Below are 23,119 nucleotides of genomic sequence, written 5' to 3'. Positions count from 1 at the left end.
TCATTTCGTCTGGGTCAACATTACCTTGTGGGCAGATGAAGGGGCAGATTTACAAGCCCCTTGCGCCACTTTTGCGTCACTTTTGCCATGTTAAGAGTGACGCAAAAGTGGCGCAAGGGTCTTGTAAATCTGGCCCGAAGTATTTAATTTAAAATAATAGAATTCTGGTTTGGACTTATCAAAATCTGTAAAATATGTAAATTTCTTTAACAGAGTCTTTGAGCTCCCTTCCAACGTTGCTGGACAATGTTCCCATTGTGTGTAATTAAAAACCTGTGTAAATGTATTAGCTTTATGCAGGTAATAGTGTCCATAATGTTGGTAACAATATAAATCGGCATAATTAGCAGTATTTAGATACAAATATTCAGCATCAAAGGCAGCATAATATTTTAAATCTCAAAACAAAGATTCTATTGCTTGCACATCCCAATCATCTGAACATATATTCTGTTTCACCACATCTCCCATGGAAACACGAAGTACATTTGGTACATTCATTATCTCCGTTGGACAATGAATTTGGAAATCCACAGCATCCCAGACGATGCCGTCAGCGACTGGAAAGGCGATAATGTTAACAAGAGTCAGGTCTCGTTTCATGATGTGAGAAGACGAGTGCGGAACCAAAGGTAACTGAACCAACTGAACAGCAGAGCGTTCTGACAAGTAGTGACCATTGATGAGTAAGAAAAAAACTGTCACAAACCCAATGGCCATGAACAAAAAAAACAGGATGAGCACCAACCAGATGTATGTCCAAGGAGGGACCAAATAAGTCTGCTTAAACCAGGAGACAAAAATACCGAACTTTGTAGGGTCAAATGACGAGGTGGAGGTCGAGTAGAAAGAAAAACATGACTGGTTGAGTGTAGTTGTTTGCAAACTAGGTAATGACTCTTTTGGGATGAGCATAATCAGTTTCTTCATTACTGGGGGAAGCTTGCGGTACTAGCAAGTGAGTAGTAACAGAGTACATCTCGATGGCAGTGTCATTTTGCTCGGTGTCAGATGCGCCAATCACAGGATTCCTTGAAAATACTGGACATGATAAAGCAGGTGTCACACTATTCAGAATCGCCTAGATGTTGTAGCTTGACATTATCCACTGAGATGTATCTGTTGTCTTTCCGACCTGGAAGCGGTAGTAAAATGACTGTACGAGTACCATTCATGCCGAGCACTGGAACCGGTGCACGATAAGAGGGGCCAAATTCTTTTTTGTTCTCCACCTTCTCTCGGACCAGATCTCCAATTTTGGGTAGCCAGCCGGCTACCGGAATCAGCAGTGCTGTATCAGTGGCAGAGGGTAAGTGTTCAGTTGCAAGACTGTCATGGGTCTCTTGTAAGTCCTAAAACATAGTAGAATAATTATCTACATCAAAGGCTGCGGCAGCGGCCACCATGTTGAAGTACTGGGTATTCTAGACCCAGCGGTGCAGGGGCACACACCCTATGACTTCGGGGTTTCACCCTGTTCCGGACCTACAGAAACACAGAGTCTTCTGGGTGAAGTCAAAGATTCGTTTATTGGCTGCAGACCAATGACAGGTATCCTAGAAGTACAACAGCGTGTATGTTCTCAGGAGACTGCTGAAAATCATAGGAATGGACTTCATCTTAAATACCCTTTTTCCTGCCTCAAGCATACATTCCTAGGTTTTATGATACGGCAATATGCAAGTGTACATTACAAAGAAAAGGCAGAGTCATGATGACCATCCCACATTCCAGTTCGGCCAGCCCACAATGATTTACACAACAAGGTTCAGATCCCACATTACATGTAAACAGATCCCCCCAATAAACATGAGCATCTCCTGTTTTGGGAACCAAGTCATAAAGCAGGAACAGCCAGGTGCGAAAGAGATTAGCCAGGGGCTTGTGTAGAATGAAAGGGTTTTATGACGGGTCAAGCCCTGATGCTAATCACAGGTGGAGAGAGGAAGGGGAGCTCGTGAGACCAGTTTGACCCGGGGCAGCAGAGCCAGCTGCCCAGGTCACAGAGAAGTCAGAGAAGAAGCCCATGTACTGTGAGGCCCGTATTTGCTCCATTATAGCCTATGTGAGGGCAATGACAAGATGGCCACTGCTTCCAAAATGGAACCCGCGTAGTGCAGCAGAATAACGTGTACACAGTGCATTCATAGCTAGAACGATAAGTAAAGCACTCGTACATGCCGCATTTACCATTTGCGGTTCGCTAATACCAAGATAGACAGGGGTAGGGCCCTGTTCCCTACGTGGTCCCGAATATTAAAGTACGACAGACCCTCCTTTTGCCCTTACATAGGCAATCACTATACTCATCTTAATCCGAGTCTAGGTCAATGTTCACGAAGTCATGGAGATGTTGCTGTAGCATCATCCTATTACTTAGCTTGTCCCTCGATACAGGTTTCCTTACACATAAGGTAGCACAGAGGCCACATATCGCAGGAGCACACTGTATACACAGACAGAACAGGAAAAGAATGGCTAAGATCATTCCAATGACCATCAGAACTTTCCAACCCCAGGCAGATATCAGTTCCCAGAACCACCCCACCAGTGACCAATCTCCCTTATCCACGTGTATGGATTCAGATATTTTATGGAGTTTGGAGATGGCTTGATACACTGTTGGAGCATTATCTGGTATGAAAATGCAGCAACTGGATTGGATAACCCTGCATACCCCACCGCGGTCTGCAAGAATAACGTCTAGAACCATGCGGTTCTGCAAAGTCATAAGGCGATCCGCTTGGAGCTCAGCTGTCAAATTACCAAGGGCACCAGCCGTTACATTAACGGTGGATTCAACTACACGAGTCAGCTGTCTCAGGTTCCTACTATTGACCATAGGTCCCCAAAACGGCAGGAAACCCAAGAAGAAGTCTCCCGCTTCCTGACCGGCAGTGTCCTCCTTACTAATCACACCTCTCACAACTCTGGTCTTGTGATAGTCGGAGGCGGCAGTAAATGTAGGCGGTAGCAGATTCGCAATATAACATGTGCCCGAGAAATCAGGGGGCAACCATGTATATGCTCGGTCATTACAGATGAAATATGTACCCTTGGCAGTTAAAAACGCAGGGGAAAACTGTGACGGGAACGTGTACGTTTCAGTGCAGTCACTTCTTCCCAGTTGAGCTCTAGGGTTCTGACCATTACCCTGTAAGCAGAACCGACCCATGTGGGGTACGACCCAGATTGGAGATGAGATTTTTCGCTGTCTTTCACCCAGACTAATACTATACCCCGTCGCGTTCCATCCTACATAAGGTCTCAACTCTTCTTTGGGAATGGATGAGTATGCATCAATATCCCTACTCATATCGGCAATTCCTCTCACTAAGGCTTTATTATTTGTACCAGGTCTGATGGAACGCGGTTGGCGAGGGGAGTATGTCTCTAGGGCGTAGAGAAACATGGTCTGGAATGCCCATGACGATCCATTATAACTATATGGCAGCACCAAATAAGGAATACCCTTGTTAATGGTATGTGGCATTAACCCACACACCCAGCAATTGGTCGTATTCACTACTAGTTGGTGCTGGTGCAAGAGCTGGATAAACGAGTTATTTACAAACTCCGATCGTCTGGTCTGTTCGTGTTCAGGCAAAGGGTGAAAAGAGTGAGAGGAGGCAGTAGAAAGAGGTATAGGCTGTTCAGTGGGTGCAATGGGCTTTTGAGTGGAGAAAAACACAAATCCTACGATAAACATCATTATGCTACACAGTGTAAAAAGGCACAAAAAGACAAAACATTTACTTTTTACAATTCTACACATTCTGGTTTTAAAGTTCGTTTCCTCAATCGGTCTCTCCATCTTAAAAAACTCCATCCTCTACTCGGGCCGCTCGCGGCGGATGAGTTTCTTCTGCTAAGGAGTACGCCTGTCAGTCCAGGGAAACGCCCTAGACCAACCAGAACCGTTGACCTAACGTCTTCGGCCTGTACCCCAAAGTCTTGGCACCGCGACCCTGCGGCAGAACCCGGATGGTGGTTCGAAAAACAAAAATCAAGAAAGTCCTTCAGATGGGAGAGCAAAAAGTGTCCAAAAAGGAAATAGTAAGGAAATCTTTATTTGTCCATGGGCCTGGGTCTCAAATTATAGCGGAGACGGCCAGGTGCCGTTTGGTCTTGGAACAAAAGTTCAGGCTCAGTGGTGTCCAGTCGATTTGATGGTGGCACAGCTTCCTGCAGAATATTGTCACTCTCTTGGACTGAAGCTGTGTCTTTTAGGCGTGCGTCACTGAATGGTACAAAACGAGGTACAGTGTCTGTCTCAGTGTCGGCGATACCCTCCTTGACCCACTGGTCATATGGCAGAGGCAAGGGGACTATTTTGCAGTGGGTACCATGTATCCAATGCTTCCTTCCTTTTACTCGCACCGCTGATCTCGTCGACAGGAGCACAAGATGAGGGCCGATCCAGCGAGGCTCGTCGTTGCCCTTACGCTGGAAATTCCGGACCAGGACCCACGAACCAGGGTTGATAGGGTGTCCAGGAGGTTCAGAAGCTTGGGGAAGAGTATCATGTACCTGTTGGTGCAAAACACGCAGTTTAACAGTCAAATCATACAGGTAATCGAGCAGTACTGGATGCTCAATCTCACTGAACTTCGTAGGCCTTGGCACACCCCATACATTGGCCGGGCGGCCAAAGACTACTTCATAGGGACTAAGTCCCACTCGTGAGTGTATGGTCATTCTGGTGGACAGGAGTGCTAAAGGCAGGGCGTCAGGCCATTTAAGACCGGTGCTCGCCTGGATTTTGGCCAGCTTGAGCTTTAAGGCTCCATTGTAGCGCTCTACTAGTCCAGCCGATTGGGGGTGATTTGCAGCGTGGAATTTCTGCCTTATGCCTAAACCTTCACATACGTTCTTCATCACTTTACCCACAAACTCACTTCCATTATCACACCACACCATTCTTGGCATTCCAAACCTAGGGAAAAACTCTTTCACAAGGGCTTTGGCTGTGGATAGGGCAGTGTTATCTTTCAGAGGATAAGCCTCTATCCATTTTGAGAAAGCACAAACAACCACCAGTACATATTTCAGGTTGTTGCATCTTTCCATGTGAATAAAGTCCAGCTGCAAAACTTCGAATGGACATGATGGGGGTGCAAAGTGACCGGCTGGAGTTGGGGTTCCCCTACCAGGGTTGTATTTCAAGCATACCATGCAATTCTTGACCACATTCTCTGCACACTTGGGAATCCCAGCATTCTGCCATACTGGAGCCAACAACTTACAGATACCTTTCGTACTGATATGTGCCATTCCATGTGCCATAGTAACCACTGGAAGCACATATGCATCAGGCAACAACCATCGCTTATGTTCTGTCAGATCAATCCAACAACCATTCTCATCCAACTTACCCATACTCTCTCTCCACTTGCTTAACTCTTCCTCTGTGGCTTCAGCCTGAAGCGACTTCACACTCTCTATTGTGTTCTCACACATTCCAACATCATTAACCCATCTTGCGGGGCCTGCAACATACATTCTAGTCTTCACATTCTGTGCTGTTTCTTTCGCGGTCTCATCAGCAAACGCATTCCCACGTCCAACATCATCTGTAACTTTCCTGTGCGCACTGCATTTCATGATCGCAACTTGCAACGGTAGGGTCAGTGACTCAAGGAGATCATTCACCAACTTGCCATTCTGAATTTTAGCTCCATGTGACGTCAGGAACCCACGCTCTTTCCACAGTCGTCCAAAATTATGAGCCACGCCAAAGGCGTACTGGCTATCTGTGTATATATTAACTCTCATTCCTTCAGACAACACGCATGCTCTCGTGAGGGCAATTAATTCTGCTGCTTGGGCCGAATTATGTGGCACTCGTGCAGTTTCCACGACCGTGTGTAAAGTCGTGATAGCATATGCAGCAGTCGTGTCACCATTAGGGAGTTTGAAGCATGAACCATCCACCCATAAAGTACCATCACACTCAGTCAGGGGAGTATCTTTTAAATCTACTCTCCCTTTCGTCTCTTCTTCTGTTCTGAACAGACAATCATGTTGCTCAATCTCATCTGAGTCTGCTGGAATTGGCAATAACGTAGCTGGATTCAGCGTATTACATCTTTTTATGTGTATATGATTCGCTAACAGTGTGAGTTCATACCCTGATAATCGCGCACTAGTCAAGTGTTGTGTCTTGGTCCTATTTAATAATGTGTCTACAGCGTGTGGGACCATAACGATCAATGTGTTGTCCATTACCAGACCAGCAGATTGTCGGATAGACATTGCTGCAGCAGCTGTCGCTCTCAGACAGCTTGGCAATGCCCTCGCTACAGGGTCCAAGGTGGATGAAAAATACGCGCATGGGCGCGGTCTGTCGCCAAAAGGCTGTGTTAACACTGACAACGCACATCCATCTTTCTCGTGAACATACAATGTAAAAGGCTTGCTATAGTCAGGAGTGCCCAACACAGGTGCTGAACACAATGCATTGCGCAATTCCACAAAACTTTTCTGGCACTCTTCAGACCATGGGATAGGATTCGGTGTGTCTTTGCATGTTAATGCTAATAAAGGTTTTGCCAACAAAGAAAAACTAGGAATCCAATGCCTACAGTATGAAGTAATGCCCAAGAAAGCACGCACTTCTCTCTGTGTTTTTGGCACGCTCAACTGTGCAATGGCTTGAATTCTTTCTGGGGTCAGTTTCCTTCCCTCCTTCGATAAGAGATGACCTAAGTAGGTCACTTCTTGTCGACAATATTGCAGCTTAGAGAGAGACACTTTGTGATGAAAAGCGGATAAATGGCGCAACAATGACAATGTGGCTTCTTTACAGATCTTCTCAGTATCCGCGGCGATTAGTAGATCGTCCACGTACTGAATCAGGATAGCGCCACTAGGTAAGACAAGTGCATCAAGCTGCGCTTTCAAAGCTTGACTGTATATGGATGGACTCTCGCAGTAGCCCTGGGGAGCGCGTTTGAAGCGGAAGCTTCGGCCTCCCAGACTAAAACCAAAAATGTCTCTGCTCTCTTCTGCAATTGGGATACTAAAGAAAGCATTTTTTAAATCAATCACTGAAAACCATGCAGCAGAGGCTGGAATCATCGTTAACAAGGCAGTTATATCAGGGACAACCGGAAACTGTGGCACAACAATCTTATTAACCTCTCTAAGATCAATCACAAATCTGTAAACAGGTGGCTGTGAAGGGTCCGTTCGTTTTAAGACAGGTAAAATCGGACTATTGCAAACGTTGCCTCTTGTCTCTTCAATCACACCCTTATTAATCAAGTCGCCGACAATGTCTAACAATGCTTTCTGGCCTTCATTAGAGATTTTGTACTGGGGAATACGTGGCAGTCTGACATTAGTCTTTAAAGTCACCATGTATGGCGGTATCTCCAAGAGGCCCACGTCATTGGGACCAGTAGCCCAAAGGGCATCCGGAAGGGATGACAATTCAGGTGGCATTGTGTTTTTAGACAAATACATTGGGGAAATCACTTTCTTGCCTAATGTAAGTTGTACTCCTGAAGGAGAACAGTACAGTGTAGCATGCAATCTTTTCAACAAATCTAATCCCAGCAAATTCTCACCACAACCTGTTGTCAGAATCAGGGGTGCTTTCAGCTCGCAAGGCCCAACAGAAAGTGACATGGGACTAGAAATCGGGTTCCTAACCGGGGCGCCAGAAAAACCTACTGAAACATTTATATCGCCAGACAAAGGTGCGCCAGGGAGTTTTGAATGCATGATTGAACTCTTTGCAGCACCAGTGTCTAGCAGAAAAGGCTCCGTTACATTTGCTGTAGTCACATCAACATACGGTCCACTCTGATCCACTGGCACTGAAACAACTCCCTCTCTCTGTCTATGGCTGTCCTAGTAATCACTACTTTCTGCATCACCGTCCTCCACATAATAATCATTATTGTAATACTGGGCCGTATTACTAGTCGCGTTAGCTTGCTGATCAAAGCTATTAATGGCGCTTTGGGGCGGAAGAGGACGCGCGTTCTGGGGAACACTTCCACGCCCTCTGCCTCTAGGAGCTTGCTGACCACCCCTACCTCTAGCGCCATACACATTACCGTTCCGTTGCATTAATTTAGGGCAACTATATTTATAATGACCTTCCTCTTTGCAGTATGAACATTGGTTGGGACCCACAGGGACACGTGGTTGATAATACCCATTCATTTGCTGATTGTTCTGAAATTGTTGGGGTTGGTGATAAACACCTTGGGGTTGCCTATAATTATTCTGACCTCCACGTGGTGGATAGGCCTGCTGTAAAAGGACCTTTGTCTTTAATTCCTTTGTTTTCTTCTCTGTCCTATCTTTCTCGTCTTTATCTCTATTTTCATAATACTGTGCAGTAGCCAGTATTTGCGCTGAAGAAGAAACAGCCCAAGAACTCTCTGAATCTTTCAACTTTTTACACAGGTCAGGAAGTAAATTCTGCACAAACTTATCCACAAATAACCGTTGGCCACCCTCAGTACTCATATCCTGCCCACTGTGGTCAATAAACGTTTCCTCAAACCTAGTAAAGAAGTCTGACACTGTCTCATCCTTCTTCTGTTTACACGCAGATAACTTGTCCCAATTTACGCGCATTGCAGGCATTAGTGTCTTCATATATGTGATGATTCTACCAGGCAGTTCAGCTACTAAAGGCTCAGGTTTCGCGCCACCAGTTTGTCTAGTATCAGCAGCAATAATGTTAGCCCATGTATCCCCTAGTTCTGCATCGTGATCTGCATTACGTATTGACCCCCATAGAGGCTGTGGAACAACATTACCAAACAACATGTCTATGTCTGCCAAATTCATAACGCATGATCCTGCTGTTTGTGACAACTCTTTATAATAACCTGCTGGGTTTTTACGGGGATCGGGTAATGTCTGCTTAAGCGCTAACACCTCAGAGCGCTTCCATGGAACATGCACCCAAACACGTTGGAAATGCGCTGGCACAGCGGGGTTACCACCGGCAGCTGCGACTGCTTCCTTCCATACCGGGGGAACTTCTCTCATGGGGTATTGTCGCGCTTTTACCTTTTTCCCCACAAGGGCATCTTGTTCAAACAATGACTGTTGACAATCATCATTCCTGAAGGACAATACAACTGCAACTGCTTTATCTATATCGCGGTCCACGATTATACCAGTTCCAAAATCAAACCTCACTCTACACAATTCCTGCGGGCTCGGATTTTTACCACTATCCTCCAATTCTTCAGAGAGAAATTCGCACATTTTCTCAAACACATATCTCTGTTTTGGGGCATCCCATTGATGGAAAACGCTGACAACTGATTCCACATCATACAATGAAGGGAAAACAATCCATCTACGCGCCATGCTGTCTATTACCTTTTTCTCATAAGGGTTAGGCAATTGACTACGCAATTGCTTACGCCGTAAACCAGGAGTCGCACCCGACGACTCAAAGAGAGGCGACATTAATGTAGTAACCACATTAGCTAAACGCTGTCGCGCTGAAGGAGAAGTTGAAGCGGAAACAGGGGGAAAAACAGAGGGAAGAAAAGAGGATGTAGAAACGGGTACTGGAGTGGTGCAAGGAAGAGTGTTAGGGGAGGCAGCTGCTGAATTAGGCAAAGTCGCAGGAAGTGCGGGGGCAGTTGGAAACACAACTGGCAACCCTTGAGAGGGTTGCGCTACAGGGATAAGAGCCGGCTGCAAAGCAGCTGGCGGTTGCGGCAAAGCTTGCGGCATATTGACTGGAGGAGGCATATTCACAAGCTGGGGAGGCGCCGTGGCATTTTGCGCATACGGGGGTGGCGAACTCAACAAATGCGACATCAAGGGATCTTTCTCCTTTTCTTCTAACTCATTCTGCTTAGAATGTGGTAAAGCTGGGTAACATTTGTCAATCCCTAACTTGCGCTGCCTGTGTAATTGCTCGCTCATCTGCTCCTCCTCATTGTCTTTAAATTGTACAGCTGCTTGCATTACTGTCATACCTTTTTCTCTCTTATTCTTTTTCGCTAGCTTAATTTCCTTTTGTTTGGCTTCCTTTCGCCATAAGCGGAAAGAGTCAAACATCGCCGGCCGGGCTTTCTTCTTAAACAATTTAATTTCCAGATTATCTAAAATATCGGTATCAAAACTACCATTTTGGGGCCATTTTAAAACACCGTCTTTCCTGGTGTAGTGGATCCACACTTCGTTATATGCAATGGGGCCTACGCCATGTTTTACATAGAGCTCATAAGTTGGAGTTCCAACCGGAGGAACCGGGCATGATTCTTCCAGCTGGAAATCTCTTCCACAACCCAAACAAAATATTCTACCAAATATTCTAGAACCAGGCATCTTCGCTCACTAGTCTAGATCCAAACGTCAAAGGATTATCGATTACGATATTCTCGTGAATACACGAGTCCTCTGGCTTTGGGGTTTGCAAACACCAAATCACCTATTACCAAATCAAACCAAACGATCCCGAAGGATACCAAAACAAATGGGAGACGCTCCACGTATACTTAACTGAATATTGCTAATCGATGGCGTCACCAGAAGACTCTCTCGATTGTTTCGCTCTCTCAAACTCGTCAAGGGTCCAAAACAGGTCGATTAATCAGGGCAGCAGTCCTTCGTAGCCGTCGGGACGCGGAGAACCTCGCAGAAAAGACTTTCGGACCACGTCGACATGCAGGGGTCGATGAAGTGGCGGCCTTCCTCCAGAATTTCCACACGAAGCTCCTCACGAACCTCTGGCTTGGACTGGTACCGCTGAAATCGCCCCACGTTGGGCGCCAAACTGAAGTACTGGGTATTCTAGACCCAGCGGTGCAGGGGCACACACCCTATGACTTCGGGGTTTCACCCTGTTCCGGACCTACAGAAACACAGAGTCTTCTGGGTGAAGTCAAAGATTCGTTTATTGGCTGCAGACCAATGACAGGTATCCTAGAAGTACAACAGCGTGTATGTTCTCAGGAGACTGCTGAAAATCATAGGAATGGACTTCATCTTAAATACCCTTTTTCCTGCCTCAAGCATACATTCCTAGGTTTTATGATACGGCAATATGCAAGTGTACATTACAAAGAAAAGGCAGAGTCATGATGACCATCCCACATTCCAGTTCGGCCAGCCCACAATGATTTACACAACAAGGTTCAGATCCCACATTACATGTAAACAGATCCCCCCAATAAACATGAGCATCTCCTGTTTTGGGAACCAAGTCATAAAGCAGGAACAGCCAGGTGCGAAAGAGATTAGCCAGGGGCTTGTGTAGAATGAAAGGGTTTTATGACGGGTCAAGCCCTGATGCTAATCACAGGTGGAGAGAGGAAGGGGAGCTCGTGAGACCAGTTTGACCCGGGGCAGCAGAGCCAGCTGCCCAGGTCACAGAGAAGTCAGAGAAGAAGCCCATGTACTGTGAGGCCCGTATTTGCTCCATTATAGCCTATGTGAGGGCAATGACAAGATGGCCACTGCTTCCAAAATGGAACCCGCGTAGTGCAGCAGAATAACGTGTACACAGTGCATTCATAGCTAGAACGATAAGTAAAGCACTCGTACATGCCGCATTTACCATTTGCGGTTCGCTAATACCAAGATAGACAGGGGTAGGGCCCTGTTCCCTACGTGGTCCCGAATATTAAAGTACGACAATGTCCAGACCGTCAAGGTCTGGCAAAAACATTTTTATGCCAATGGGCATTTTGTATGGGGTCCGCCCCCCCAGAGATCTTCTAGGAAGATTATTAAGTGTACGTTGCACGCCATACAAATGGGACAGAAGGTTCCTGCCAGTACCAAAACTCTAGCTGTCAAGGATTGCTTTAAGTCACGGTTCATTCGCTCCACAATTGAGTTGCCCTCAGGCCTGTATGGAGACGAAAACTGCACCAGCATCCCCAAAGACTTCATTGCATCCTTGTACGCCTTATAGGCGAACGCTGGACCTGGGTCAGAATGGAAGGTGCCACAGGCAAAAATTCCCCCAAAGACACGCAAATCCCTGATGACATTTCGAGCTTCAGCACTGCTTTTTGGCCAAAAGCAAATTAAGCGTGTGCACGAATCAACTGCATCTAAAATGTATTTATAAGCAGTGTCGAATTAAAATGGACCGCAGTGATCAAGATTTACACTGCCAAAAGGCTTATTAGAAATGCATAGCTGTGTTTGTGGTGGACAAGTAGCCGTAGATGGCTTAATCTGCTGACAAATGTCACTAGACAATACATAATTACACGCCCCCAGTAACGTTGCTGCAACATAGAAAGTGACACAGACACGCCAGCATGGGCCGAAGATAAGCCTTTGTGTGTGGCTGTTATCAAAGAAAGTCTGCGGTCTGCGTTGGGAATCAGCCGATCTCCAACGTCATTAATTCTTACACATAGAACCTTGTTGGGACTTGAATGATAAGAGTACTTTGAAGGGAACCCTTGTGGGTAATTACCACCCTTCTCAGTAGCAGCAATAGCTGCCAAAATGTCATTATCTATCCTAGTCTTGGATCTTGTAACGACTGCAACAAAACACATGGCTACTGCTGCTTTGGCGGCTTCAATAGCCAAACTGTTACTGACAGCGTGCGCTCCCACAGGCTGGTGGACAAGAATATGTATTACATATGTGAGGGGCAGACGTTGTTTAAGATCTGCCACTCGAACCCATAGCATTTTATGCTTAATTGCGCTGCCTTTCGAATCACGATAGTCATTCTGAGACCAAAAGAATAAGTTGTCATTGAAAGACTGAACACAGTAATAAGAATCACTCACAATGAGAGTAGTCACAATAGGATCAGCGAACTCAAGAGCAAGCACCAACGCACGCAGCTCAGCCAATTGGGCAGTACAGTCACCTAGCGCCTGAGTATGGACAACACTGGACGTGAACTCACTGTCACCATGGTACCTGCCACATTAGCACAGGCAGCCGAATAAGCATACTTAGAGCCGGTGGTCGGTGGCCGCTTGCGCAGAACTATTGGTGTAAATGATTCAATAGTACTCCTCAAGCGGGCGCATAGACAGAGGAGGCGGATGAACAAATTCATACTGCTAGAACTCCTGAGTCTAAAGAGAGGAGTCGAAAATAAACATGACATCCGGAGACGTCAAAGAAGTAGCCCATTGTATCCAATGGGGATGCACAGCCTTAGAGTTTGGTGCACTTGCCTTTGACACTGCCGCAAGTGCAGGGTATGTGTTACCATCATAATGCTTTTCCCCTGTGCCAGTGCACGTTCCTTCAGGATCGCCATCTGAACAGCTGTCAAGAATTTTTCAACAGTGGAGAACCGCAATTTGGCAGAAGTGTACGAATGTGATTTGTATGCAATAAGTACTGTGTCACCTTCATTGAACGTTAAGTAAGTAAAACCAAATGTGCCTGGCACAATACGTATTATCAGGTTTGTGTGGTTATCATGTGTTAACAAGTATTTTGATTCAAGCAGATCAGATTGTAAAGATACTAAAAAAGCAGAATGTTCCGGTAACCAACTGGCTTTCGAAAATGTAGGTTGTATCAAAGCATAAAGCGGCTTGATAAGCTGGGCGTATTCGGGAATGTAAGAATGCACGAAAATTCAAAAATCCCAGCACAGACAGACATTTTTTCATGGTTGTTGGAGGCCGCAAATGTGCACAGTTCTCTAGGAAGTGAGGTGCTAAACCTCTACCTTCATTATTGATCTCATAGCCCAAAAACAACACTGTATACTCTGCGATGTGTGATTTGGCAAAGTTACATTTTTAACCGCAGTCCGCAAACAAAATAATGATGCTGTCGACTCAGCAAAGATGCGGCCACAACTCATCGTCCTTGAGATAAATATCATCAATGTACGCATCTGGGTCTATGCTGTCTAGTAAAGAGACAACACGGGCGGCGAATACCCCTGGGCTGTTTTTTTAGCCCATTACTAAGTACCGGAATAGTTTTTGTTTTCCGCCGGCTGCAAATGCTGTGCATTGACTGGATGCAGGGGACAGATTGTGACTGAAGAAGCTGTTGGAAAGGTCTAGGGTTGTTTCATATCTTTTACGAACAAGACTGTCTATAAGAGCAGAACTATGGGTATTTTGTACCGCAAAAGTACGACAATGAGAGTTCAAATGCCGGTAATCCAAAACTATGCGGTACGACTCATTGGGTTTGGTTACTGTAAAAAGAGGGTTATTTATCGGTGATACACATGTCTCAATCACTCCTTGATACTCCAACTGACTTAGAATCTCAGATAGGGGACCCTTTGCATCCTGCCTTAGGGGATGTTGGGGTTGAGGCGATGGTATAGACCGCAATGGTATCTTATGGGGTGGAGAATCTTGATTACAGCCCACAAGAATAAGGTACAGTGCCGGTGCAAGCACCACACCCCATTCTTCTGCAAAAGCCACTGCATACACCTGAAAAACTCAGAAGTATCACCTGAGCGTTCAACAAAAAAGGTGGGGCCAATATGGGTTCGCCAACAAAATGTAATAAGAAGATGATAGATTTACCCAAAAATCCCTTTAATAACATGTTGAATGTCACCTTCAATTAGAAGAACTATATCATATGGTCTGTCAGGGGGAGCTAATCAAGTGTCAGCTGTTTCAACTGTAATGAAAGTTTCAGTCGCTGTCGCCCCCAGAAATGGACGCAGTGCCTGTCTCACTATGGTAACTTCTGCTGCACTGTCGAGCAGAGTCACAGCCCATGTTAAATTCAGGAGCTGGGTTCTCACCGTCTGTGGCATATCTGGCTGTTAAAGCCGCAACTTTATTTTTCTGAAACTGAGGGAGCTGACAAGGAAATTCGTCTTGTTTTCCCTTTCCTTCAGTCTGACGAGGCTGCTCATGTACTTGTAGTGCACCCCGACCTCTGCCACGATCCTGGCGTTCCCCTCCACCGGCTTGTGAGCCTGATGTTTCCTGCAAAGAACGAGAAGAACGCTGATCAGGAACCTGTGCTAACTTAGCAATGTCTGCAGACAATCCACCAACCTCACTACAATGTGTGTACCGCTAAGACACAGAAGTGTACAGGCAAGCACCAGCATGCTGCTGAACAAGCACACAAGGCATGAGAACTGTGGCCTAAATTTACAAATATTTTGCATCGTGAATGCAACACTTTTTCATTGCAGCAATAGACAAAATGTTATTTGCGATTTACAAAGCCAAGCAAATCAGATTTGTGCAGTTTTGTGTGAGAATTTTCTCACAAAGTAATGCAAGGCAGTTCAGGGTGCTGCCTTTTGCTACTTTGTTTTAGGAAGTTGTTCAATGAGTGAAACAGAGACGTTACCTTGCATCCACCCATGGTGTTTGATGCAATCCCAGATTTACTAGAGTAAGTAAACCTGGGATTGCACAAAAATGCTACGCCTCCTTGAACCAGGTGTAACAAGGAACATATCTTTATATCTCCTCACTATTTCCTCTTTCCATGTGTCATCAGTTTTGCAGCAGATATAAAAGAAGACTATGGGGCAGATTTATGAGCCCCTTGCGCCACTTTTGCGTCACTTTTAACATGGGAAAAGTGACGCAAAAGTGGCGCAAGGGGCTCATAAATCTGCCCCTATGCCTTTAAAGAATGTTTTTATGCAGGAAGGTATAATTTCCTCCACAAAAATCAAACTGCCTGTAACGCAGGCAACCCTTTGTGTAAGGGTGCCTGCGTTGGCGCTTGGCAGCACACAGTGCACCAGAGCTAGGAGACAGCAGAAATGCTAGATATTGTAGTAGATATGGAGCATTAATGCAGCAACTTTGCTTGCTGACATACATTGCGTGAAAAATTAGTAAATATCCCCCTGAATTACTGTCAATCAGAATTTATTTATAAAATATTGAATAGAGTAAGGTGCATATCTCTTTCAGAGTAGGGAACACCAAATGTGCGAATGGCAACTGGGCAACTAGTAAAGGTTTAAAATGTGATCTTGTTACCAGGGTTGGAGTAAATATAACTGTCTAAGGTTTACCATGATGAATCATTTTTTTTTATGTATTTCTGATTCAGTGTTTTTTAAATCTTTTCAGAAATCCTGACAGACAGCATTCTTAAATTGTTAGCTGCAGGTAAGAATTCATTGCACGTAACATTGGTGTAAGGCAACGTAGAAAGCTGTAGGTGTGTGTGTTTAAATGAAGGAATGGTCAAACGTAAAGCCTCTTCCACCATCTCCAGTGAAATTCCAAATGTTTTCACTTCCTGAATTCAGAGAGAGTGTCATGTGGTCATATTCGGATCAAGCGAGAACAGCACCATTTTGCAGGTTCACATTTAAACTAGACATTTTTACTTAAACACTGATCATTGACATTTGACACACAATTCATTGCGTTTCTGCACAGGATATTCTCTGAAATTGCGTTTGCTTACATTTCCAATTCATGAGCATAATATCATCTACCTTGAATATTCAGTACAAGGGCTAATTTCATTACGCAAAATGTTGTCACTTATTTTTGTCTGCTCGGCGAGAGAGTTATCACAATAGAATAAACAATAGTAGCCTGACTGGGGCTTAGACATAGCAGCATTGGTGATGTTTAATATATAAACAGAATCACCTCCTTGTTTAGCGGGAGGAACATTTTGCTGATACGGTGAGGTCGCTACATGCTGGAATTCTAGCCCAGCCAGTGGTTAATTTGTAATAAAATAATTGGCAGGACCCTCGTCAGGAGGACACAGCAGCTTGCACCATCCATTGCCCCTGTCAGCGATGCCAATTACAGTACCAACACAACCACTAGCCATCATAGTGAGATAATTCAGATTATTTCAGTCTATAAGCATGGCTTGGGTGACACTAATTAATGATTGTTAATGCATATCAAATTCATAAATAGCTGTTATTGTGCTCGTTCCCAAATTTGGCAGACAGCGCCACCATGTGGCAGACTGTCACAAGCACCGCTGCCAAGAATTAAGTGCCTGTGCAGAGCACTTGAAACCACCGGCTCAAATTGAGCACTGAGCCCAACTGATTCCTGTCTACCTCTGGAGGAAGGATGCCCAGCTCTGCACATAGACCGGCACTCTGATAACACTTCCTTACAGACAATGGGGAATTAGATCATCCTACAATGATTTGGTAGATTCACCCACCCTAGGCATACTTTGTTAGGTAGTGCTAGGTAGGAGTACAATAAATTACAGTACTTATATCCCATCATATGCTATAGCATAAAGGTTGAACTGTTCATTTTCTGCACTACTCGCAAAATGCTAATTACGCTATTCTGTTCCTTTCTATTGAATATTGCAGCATGTCTTTTTTACAAGAATCACAATGCTTCAATACATATTGAAACTCCTTGCTTAGCATTGCTTGTGTATCTCTTTGGGTATGCATAAGTAACCAAACAAAAAGGTTTTAGATCTGTTATCAAGATTTCCTTGAGGAGTCAGGGTTGTCATATTCTGAGGTCGCTCAATCCATGTGTTACCTTGTCAGGTTAGGAATACAGAAGGTGCACTGTGAGCTACCAAGACTTAGGCCCATATAACCTGAGGGTGAGCTGTAAATCGTTTTTTACCAAATCTTGATGTTTTTGTTGTCCAACAAACTCAGGTGGATATTCTCAACATTCAGCGAAAACTAACGCTAACCGCATTTAACGTGCTTTTTTTTATTGCTGTGTAGCACGGGAAATTATCGATGTGTTAGCGGCGTATTCACAACACGCCGCTAACAGGCTATAGTTTCAGGGAACGGTGGTGAAAACTGCCGCTAACATCAGCTCAAAGGTGATAGGAAATCCGGCGTTAGCGGGAAAAAACTAATGTCGCTAATGCAAGAAATAGCCTATCAGTCAACATCCAATAGAAACAAGAATTGGCATAGCCAATAGGTCTCGCTTTTGGGACCTTATAAGTATTTAGTTATGCAGCACAATATCCTTGGTGCAACAACATCAACTGTTGCATGGCTAAGCACTTATAAGGTCCCAAAGGCGAGACCTATTGGCTATGCCAATGTTGGATGATTCCTTTCCTTCTCTCCTGAGTCCCCTTCCCTCTAGCACTCTGAAATGGCTGCTCGAGCATTTTGCAAAAACATATGTATGCCATTGGCGGAGTACTGTGGAGCCATTAAGCACTTTGCCACTTCATAGTGCTAGATAGAATCTTGCTACTGGCATTATCCACTTGAATCATCAGTAGGACCCTGAACAATTAAAGCAAATATAATTCGGGTAAATTTATTTTAAATTTTCGAAAATGCATGTAGGATGCTTGGATTCAAAGCTTAAAAGGAACTAGTAAAGTCAAGCCAATTTTTTTTTTAGTTTGAAAGCATTATTGAAGTTGATGAAAAAAAATAAAAAAAAGATATTAGCATACACAGAAATCATACATAAGTCCAATAAGAAATCTTAATACTGCTAACATCAATGCAAGAAAACCAAAAAGCATTTTAAGGGGATTTTTAAAGCTAAAGGAAAAGGGAGAAGGAAAGAGATAGGAGTGGAAAGAAGGGGGGAGGGCTAAAAATAATAATATAAATCCTAAATTATCAAATAATTACGGCATACAATCAAGTAGTATAAATCAGCAATACAAAATAACCAGCATAAACAAACAATAAAATGTAGATAAACCTAAAAGAGATAACAAGAAGTAGAGAGTTCAAGTCATTCAAGGGGGTTTAAAATTTTCTGCATGGAGAGGTATAGGTTTCTTCAAGACTTCCAGTTAGAAGATATGTGATGGAAAGCAAGAGCAAGTGTCAGCTCAAAGAGGCCGTGTAAGTGTACGGATAAGTTTAAAGATTCAGAAAGAGAAAAGAATTTGAGAAAGAAGCAGGTAGAGGGAAGATACGAGAAAGGCATGACCAAATCTTCCCCCAGAAGGTAGAAACGACAGGGCATAGAAAGAGCAGATGAAAAAGGTCAGCATTAGGAGCACCACAAATCCAACATTTAGAATCAGAAGAGGGTGAAAATCGAGACAAAGAAAGAGGAGAGAGATAGAGTCTATGATATAGATAAAATAAGGATTGAGTAAGAGAAGCAGAACGGGAAATTTTTAAAGATCTGGACCAAAGCTTATCCCAAAGAGGAACAGACCAGGCACAACAAAAATCTGCTTCCCAGGCAAGCTCCACCTTAGTTTTGACACGGTTAGGATTAGGAGATAAAAAAAATGTATAGATTAGAGATGCTTTAGGGAGTGTGGCAAGAATAGTAAGAAGAGGAGAGGGAGGTATCAGTGAGGACGAAGCAGGGAGAGAGTAGAAGCGATCAAGGATAATCACCATGAGGGTTGTACATTTCTGCAAAAAGGACCGAGGGCAATGAAATAAAAGTTGAAATTAGGGAAAGGAACAAGGTGAAGTACCATCAAAGAGTTGATTGACCCACATTACGCCCCTCACCCTCCAAGATTTCCAAAAAATGGGTCTGTTTTTTAAAAGGATAAGTGAGTTATACCAAATAGGGGTATTCAAAAAAGATGTACGAGTAATAACAGAAGGAAGAACCAAAGAATTTAAAAGAGAAAAAGTGTGTTTGAATAAGGGAAACAGGGAGTAGGGATTTCTGGAAGAAAAACGTACCACTTCGGCGAAGGAGAAAGGTAATATTAATGAATGCTCAATGAGGAGCCAAAGAGGAGTAAAAGGGGAAAAAGTTGATGAGATCCATCTCGAAGCTTGCCGTAAAGAAAAGGACCTATGATAAAGACGGAAATCCGGAAAGTTAACTCCACCATTAGATTTGGGTTTACGAAGAGTTGCAAGAGAAATTCTAGGTTTCTTATTCTTCCAGAGAAATCACGAAAGGAGAGAATCAATTTGCTTAAAGTAAAATGCCGGGATATGAACTGGTAACATGGAGAAGGTATAAATTAGAATAGGAGCTATCATCATTTTAATTGAATCCAGTCGACCCCACCAGGAGAGAAAAAGAGGATTCCAGGATGAAAACAATTGATCAATCCTAGAAACAACAGCAGACATATTTTATTTAATTGAGGATGAAATAGAGTTGGAAAACCAAATGCCAAGATATTTAATCTTTGAACCATTCCAAGCAAAACCGGTAGAGGAAAAAAATGAGGGAGACATGACGAGGTGAGAGGGAGAATTTCAGTCTTATCTGAGTTGATCTTATAGCCTGATACCAAAGAAAAGGAGTTAAATTCGGATAGTAAGGGAGGTATAGAAGATTCTGGATCAGAAATAAACAATAAGATATCATCTGCGTAGCCAGAAAGCTTTAATTGATTATTACCATATGGGAAACCAGAAATAGAAGTGTTATTGCGAATGGGAGATAAAAAGGGTTCAAGAGTCAAGACAAAGAGAAGTGGAGAGAGAGGACAACCTTGGCGGACACCTCTTCGAAGAGTAAAAGGCGAAGAAAGTTGTCCATTCACAAGGCCCGAGGCCCTGGGAGCAGAATATAACAGAGAGATCAGGGATATAAACTTGGGGCCAAAGCCATGCCAATGTAGTGAAGCAAACAGAAAAGACCAATCAACCCTGTCAAAGGCTTTTTCTGCATCAACAGAAATAGCAGCAAGAGGGGATGAAAGTGAAGAAGCTTTATTTAGTACATTAAGAAAAAGACCAGAATTGTCCGATGTAAGTCTACCTTTAACGAAGCCACATTGTTCTTTGCCAATGAGATGAGGCATAAGGGGCTCTAAGCGCATCGCAAGTAATTTTGCAAAAATGTTATAGTCCACATTAACTAAAGAGATCGGACGGTAATTTTTACATAGTTGATGGTCGCGACCTTCTTTGGGGATCAAACAAATGGTAGCATCCTGAAAAGTACCTTCTGCTTTGCCAGATGAATAAAATAATTGAAAAAGGGTTAAAAGTTTAGGCAATAAAATGTCTGAGAAGTGCAAATAAAATTCCACAGGAAAGCCATCAGGGCCAGGGGTCTTACCTTTAGTAAGAGAGGACAAAGCTATAGAAAGCTCATGCAGTGAAAGGTCAAGTTCAAGATCCGGAAAGTTAAGATGAGAGTTAGACGGTTTAGGAAGCTTCTCAAAATACTTCTGAATAAGAGAAGGGGTGGGAGAACTTTCTGGGGTGTAGAGCTGCTGATAAAATAATTGAAATTGCTCAAGTATTTCCTTATCCTTATGAAGAAGAGCACCGTCAGAGGAGTAGATAGAGTCAATAAGAGTGCGTTCTTTACGGGATTTAAGATAGTTAGCTAAGAGTTTACCCGATTTATTGCGACCCCCGTAATACGGGGCGCTACTACGAAGAAGAACTGAGGAGGCATTATCTGTAGTTAATTTATTAAATTCCAGCTTTGCCCGCAATAGATCCGGTGACATAAATTTGTCTGAGGAGGTATACAACTGATGTTCCAAAGATTTAATATGTGCCAGAGAGGTTTTCCGCTTTTGAAGATATAATTGTTTTTTCCGAGAGACAAAGTCAATAACGAATCCCCTCGCAGTGGCTTTCAAGGAGTCCCAAAGAGTATGAGGAGAAATACAAGGGTCAGAGTTAAAAAGAAAGAATTCCTCAACAAAAGAACGGAAAGAGGAAGAGAAATTGGGATCGGTGAGAAGAGCGCTATTAAAGCGCCAACGGGAGGGCTTGGGACGCGGTGGGAGCAGGTCAAGATCTGTTACAATGGGAGCATGGTCAGAGATGACAATAGCTTCAATCGAGGAAGACAGTACATTCTGAGATAAAGGCTTAGAAAGAAAGATATAGTCAAGGCGAGAAAAAGATGAGTGGGGAGGAGAGAAAAAAGAATAGTCCAGCGTGTCAGGGTGTGCAAGACGCCAAGAATCAATAAGATGTGATTGCAAAATGGTGTTAAGAAATTGTTTATGAGGCTTGTGTGACGTGAAACGAACTGTGGACTTACGGTCAAGGAATGGATCAACAATTTGGTTACAATCCCCACCTAAAATAAATGAATCATTCTTATATTGGATACATTTCCTTGTAATTAGAGGCCAAAAAGAACAATCCGGTTGCACAGGACCATAAACATTGAAGACAGTTAAAGGAATGGAGTTAAGTAGTAATTTGGCTGATATCCATAGTCCATCAGTGTCTGTCTCCTGAGACAGAACCGTACACTTAAGTCTTTTGTGAAGTAGGATAGCAACTCCATTCTTTTTGTTGCTGGAAGGTGAAAATAAGACTGTACCCACCCAACTCCTTTTTAACTTAAGGGACTCAACTTCATTAAGGTGGGTTTCTTGCAAAAGAACCATATCTGGGTTATAAGAAGCTAAATGTGAAAGAACTCTCTGCCGCTTAATAGGATTAATAAAACCTTTTACATTCCAAGTAACAATTTTGAATTTACAAAAAACATAGAATCAAATAGGACAGAGACAGTAAAACAGATGCATGTACAAAAAGAAGCCAAAAAAAAGTAAGAATAGGAAAAATATCGAGAAAATAGACCAGAGTAGAGAAGTCGAGGACAAAGAAAAATGAGGAAAAACAGGGCTTGATCAACCAGTAAAGGGGAAAGAAAAGGAAGAAGGAAACAGGAAAAAAGGGAAGAAGTTACAAGAAAAGACAGTACATATCCCAGAGGGATGACTGAAGTAAACATACCTGAGGGGAATACGAAATAGGACAATGGGGAAGTGGCGACACTCAACGAGACAGACCACCCAAAACGGGAGACCAGACCGGACCGCACCGTACAAAGGACAAGTCCGAATACCAAATGGAGAGGACATCCATCCATCCATCTAAATAAATAAGAAGGAATATTTTTAGATCAAGGAAACACAGACAGAGGAACAAAGAATAAGAATTCAAATATGACACACAATGCAAAGAAATGAGGAAGTTGGGAACAAAATGGTCAAAAACAAAAAGCATACACGATTATTAAACAAGGGAATGAAGTAAATTATAACGAGACGAAGAATGGGGAAATGTGTGACTCTATAAACTGATATTAGAAGACGAACATATTGAAACAACGATAGAAATATAAACAGGAAACCTGTAGGGGAAGAAAAAATTAGACATAATCAGGAAACCTGCAAGGAAGAAAAAAAGACAAACAGTCAGCCACAAGAAGAGGAGTAAGTCTCCATAGCAGGATTAGAACGCATATGAAGGAAGTTTTTGAGTTCAGCAGGATCTTGAAAAGTCCATGTCTGATTTTGATGAGTAACCTTGAAAGTACAT

The 23,119-nt window shown here is 43.5% G+C and overlaps 1 protein-coding gene across 2 annotated transcripts in view; it reads left to right on the top strand.

Annotated features, from left to right (window-relative positions):
* The window catches only part of LOC146859223 (uncharacterized), a 121,927-nt gene that overhangs the window by 26,761 nt on the left and 72,047 nt on the right, over positions 1-23,119 (top strand). For both annotated transcript variants that reach the window (XM_085649913.1, XM_085649912.1), the window contains exon 3: positions 16,011-16,049. In XM_085649913.1, the coding sequence (XP_085506039.1) occupies positions 16,011-16,049 (39 nt within the window). The remainder of the gene's footprint in view (positions 1-16,010; positions 16,050-23,119) is intronic.

This window comes from Triturus cristatus, chromosome 3_2, assembly GCF_964204655.1.
Source record: "Triturus cristatus chromosome 3_2, aTriCri1.1, whole genome shotgun sequence".
Taxonomy (NCBI): domain Eukaryota; kingdom Metazoa; phylum Chordata; class Amphibia; order Caudata; family Salamandridae; genus Triturus; species Triturus cristatus.
This window is presented reverse-complemented; position numbering and strand designations above follow the sequence as displayed.